The following is a 3,130-nucleotide window of genomic DNA, read 5'->3' on the forward strand; positions in this document are numbered from 1 at the left end:
ACAACAACCCTGTAAGATACGCTTAGGGAGGGAGAGACAATGACTCGAGGTCACCCCATCCACCCACGATTTGAACCCTGGTCTCCCAGGTCGTAGTTCAACACTCTAACCACTACACTATGCTACCTATTTGTAACATTTAAGTTCTCAGAAATTGAATTAATGGGTTTCAAAGGGACACAAATTTGGAAATACTCAGATTTGGAGTCCATACTCCAAAACCCTGACCTTTTGTCCCCTAAATGTTCTGAAATGTTTCCAAGTTGTTTTGCTACAATTACTTCGAAACTCTCTTACATGGTTTCAGAATTGTTTGCAATAAAGTTGCTTTGAATAGTTTCGCTTTAAACTTTCTAATGTTTGCCAGGGAAGGCAGGCCAGAAAAACAAATAGCCACCCCCAGAACCTTAAAATTACCACTAAGCTGAATTTGAAGCTGAAACCTACCCCCAACCTAGTCAGATGGGCAGGGTATGAGTAACAAAATAATAATAATATTATACTGACCCAGAGCAACTAGACTGCTGGGCTTTTAAGAGGTCCTGAAATCTATCCCACATAATCAACATCACCCCAAAAACACACACACTCCCCCCCCAAGGCTGTGCCAAGGGGTTCAGTGCCCAGCCTGGGCACCAGAGGGCGATGGCACCCCACAATTTTGGGCTCAGGAGCCTCACCTCAAAATTGACTCTGCAAGGCCAGCATTTGCCAACTGGGTGCCCTCCAGATGTTTGCCTCGCCAGCCGAGGGCCAGAAACATCTGGGAGGCTGCTTCCGAAGGGAAGATAAAAGCTCCAAACTCCCTCCCCGATACCACACTCTCCCACGCAATAATAAGCCAAACAGACAGTTTTTTCCAAACTCCTGCACAGGATTTTTACTGCACAATGGAATGTGATGATAGATAAAGAGATAGGATATAATGGCAAACCTCCCCCCAAAAAACCGCAAGAAAAGAGGGGCATATTAAACATAAATATGGCGGGAGGAAAGGCATGGTCTCTCGGGAGGAGGAGGGGGAAATAATGGAGGGCCAAGAGTGGAAGGCAGAGTCACATCTGGGCACGCTGCGTTTGGAGGGATGGGGAAAGAGGGGCAAAGTCGGGGGGGTGAGACTGGGTAATGGCAGCTGCGCTGGGTGGGAGCTTCCAAAAGCAGCCCCTTCCCCAAAATCCTGCGCCCCTTTCCTCCAGCAAGTTTTAAAAAAACGTCTCAAGTCCTCTGTGCGCGCGCGGCCCCAAAGGAAGTCTTGGAGAGCGGGGGACCCCCCTTCGGCGTCCGCAGCCATCCACCTTTGCATTGTCCGACGTGGGGGGGTGGGGGGCCGCGCGGAAGAGGAGCCAGGGTCCGGAGAGGAGAGGCCGCCTCCCTCCCCCCCAAAAGCCCCCCCCGCGCGCGCATCGTCCTCCTCCCGGCTCCTCCGCCTGTCCCGGCTGGCGGTGCGCCCCGTCGGGGCGCTCAGTAGGCGGGCACCTGGTGCGGCTGCTGGGCGGCCGTCTGGGGCAGGAGCTGGCAGCCGCTGTTGACGTGGCTGAGCACCTTCTGCTTGAGCTGCGCCACCTGCTCGCGGAGCAGGTTGGCCGTCGAGGCCAGCTCCGTGTTCTGGCTCTTGAGGCTCTTCACCTTCTCCTCCAGGCGCGAGATGCGCTCCAGCTTCCGCCGCCGGCACTTGGAGGCGGCGATGCGGTTGCGCAGCCGCTTGCGCTCCGCCTTGATGCGCTCCTGCGTGTCCATGTCGATGGGCGACAAGGGGGGGCTGTCGCCGAAGCTGGCCACCTCGGGCACCGTCTGCGGCTCGTCCTTCAGCGGCGCGGGCGGCGGAGGGGGCAGGCGCGAGTGCGCCTGGAAGGGGCTCCCGTCCGTCGGGTAGCCCCCGGCCGCGCCGGCGAAGGGGCTGAGGTTGGCGTAGATGGGGGGCTCCTGCGGGCCGTGCTGCTGCGAGGCCGGGGCCAGGCTGGCGGCCGAGGGCAGCTCGCCCCCGACGGGGCCCCCCCCGCCGCCGCCGCCCAGCTGGTTCTGGTTGTGCAGGTCCTCCAGCGCCTTCACGAAGCCGGCGGCGAACTCCTGCTCGTCGGGGGCGCCGCCTCCTCCTCCTCCTGCTCCGCCGCCGCCGCCGCCTTTGGGGAAGTGGAAGTGGGCGCCGCCGCTGGTCGGCGTGGTCGTCACCAAGCCGTTGGACTGGATGATCAGGCGCTCCAGCTCGGGAGAGGCCAGCTTGAGCAGGCCCAGATCCGGGGAGCCGAGCAGCGCCGCGCCGTCGGGGGCGCCGCTGGGGGGCGGCTGCTGCTGCTGCTGCTGCTGCGGGTGGGGGCCGCCCCCGCCGTGGCTCTTCCCGGCCGCGCCCGGGTCGAGCGCCAGGGAGAGCCCGTCTTTCTTCATCATGCTGGAGCCGTCGGGGAAGGCGCCGCCGGGGCGCGCCGCCGAGGGAGAAAGGGCCGCCGCCGCCGACGAGGCCGCCAAGGCGATCAACACGTCGTCATGGTAGAAAGGAATTTCCATCCTCCTCCTCCTCCTCCTCCTCTCCCCCGCCGGCCGCGGAGGGAGGGAGGCAGGCGGCCGGATCGCGCCCGCCTCCCCTTCGACGACGGGCTGGCGCGCAACCGGCGCTTGGCGCAACGGCTCCTCCGGCGGCTTCTGCAGATCGGGGCTCCGCTCGCCCCCCGGACGACGGCGACGACCCTCCCCCGCCCCGACCGCGCCTCGCTCCTCCTCCCCCCGCGCGCCTCGCTCTAATGCGCCGGCGAGCGCGCGCGCCCCCTCTTTATAGCCTCCGCCGGCCGCTATGAGCTCACCGCCGACGCCTCCCATTGGCTGGAGATGACGTCTGAAGGGGAGGGCTGCTCGGCCCCGGGACCCGCCCCCGTCTCCTCCCCCGGGCGCGCCCCCGCCCCGTCGCCAGGCGACCCGCGCCGTCAACTGCGCACAACAGCGCGCGGCCTCTTGGGCTGATGTCATCGCCGGGCTGGCCGCCGGGGGCGCGCCAAGAGGAAGGGGGCGCAGAGGGGGCAGCGCCGCGCGCGGGCTCGCCTTGAATCCACTTTGCAAGGGGGCTCCCTGCGCCCCTTCTGCCTGTTCCCAAACTTCTGCGCCACACTTTGGGAATAAAAATCTGCCTGCGCCACACCCA

At 63.5% G+C, this 3,130-nt stretch overlaps 1 protein-coding gene across 1 annotated transcript; it reads right to left on the reverse strand.

Annotated features, from left to right (window-relative positions):
• Positions 1–853: 853 nt before the first annotated feature.
• JUND (JunD proto-oncogene, AP-1 transcription factor subunit) lies at positions 854–2,826 on the reverse strand. Its single transcript, XM_083594269.1, has one exon. It carries the CDS (start codon positions 2,809–2,811, stop codon positions 1,462–1,464), a length of 1,350 nt encoding a protein of 449 aa, XP_083450395.1. The 5' UTR covers positions 2,812–2,826; the 3' UTR covers positions 854–1,461.
• Between the last annotated feature and the right edge of the window lie 304 nt (positions 2,827–3,130).

This window comes from Podarcis filfolensis, assembly GCF_964270895.1.
Source record: "Podarcis filfolensis genome assembly, chromosome: 18".
NCBI lineage: Eukaryota > Metazoa > Chordata > Lepidosauria > Squamata > Lacertidae > Podarcis > Podarcis filfolensis.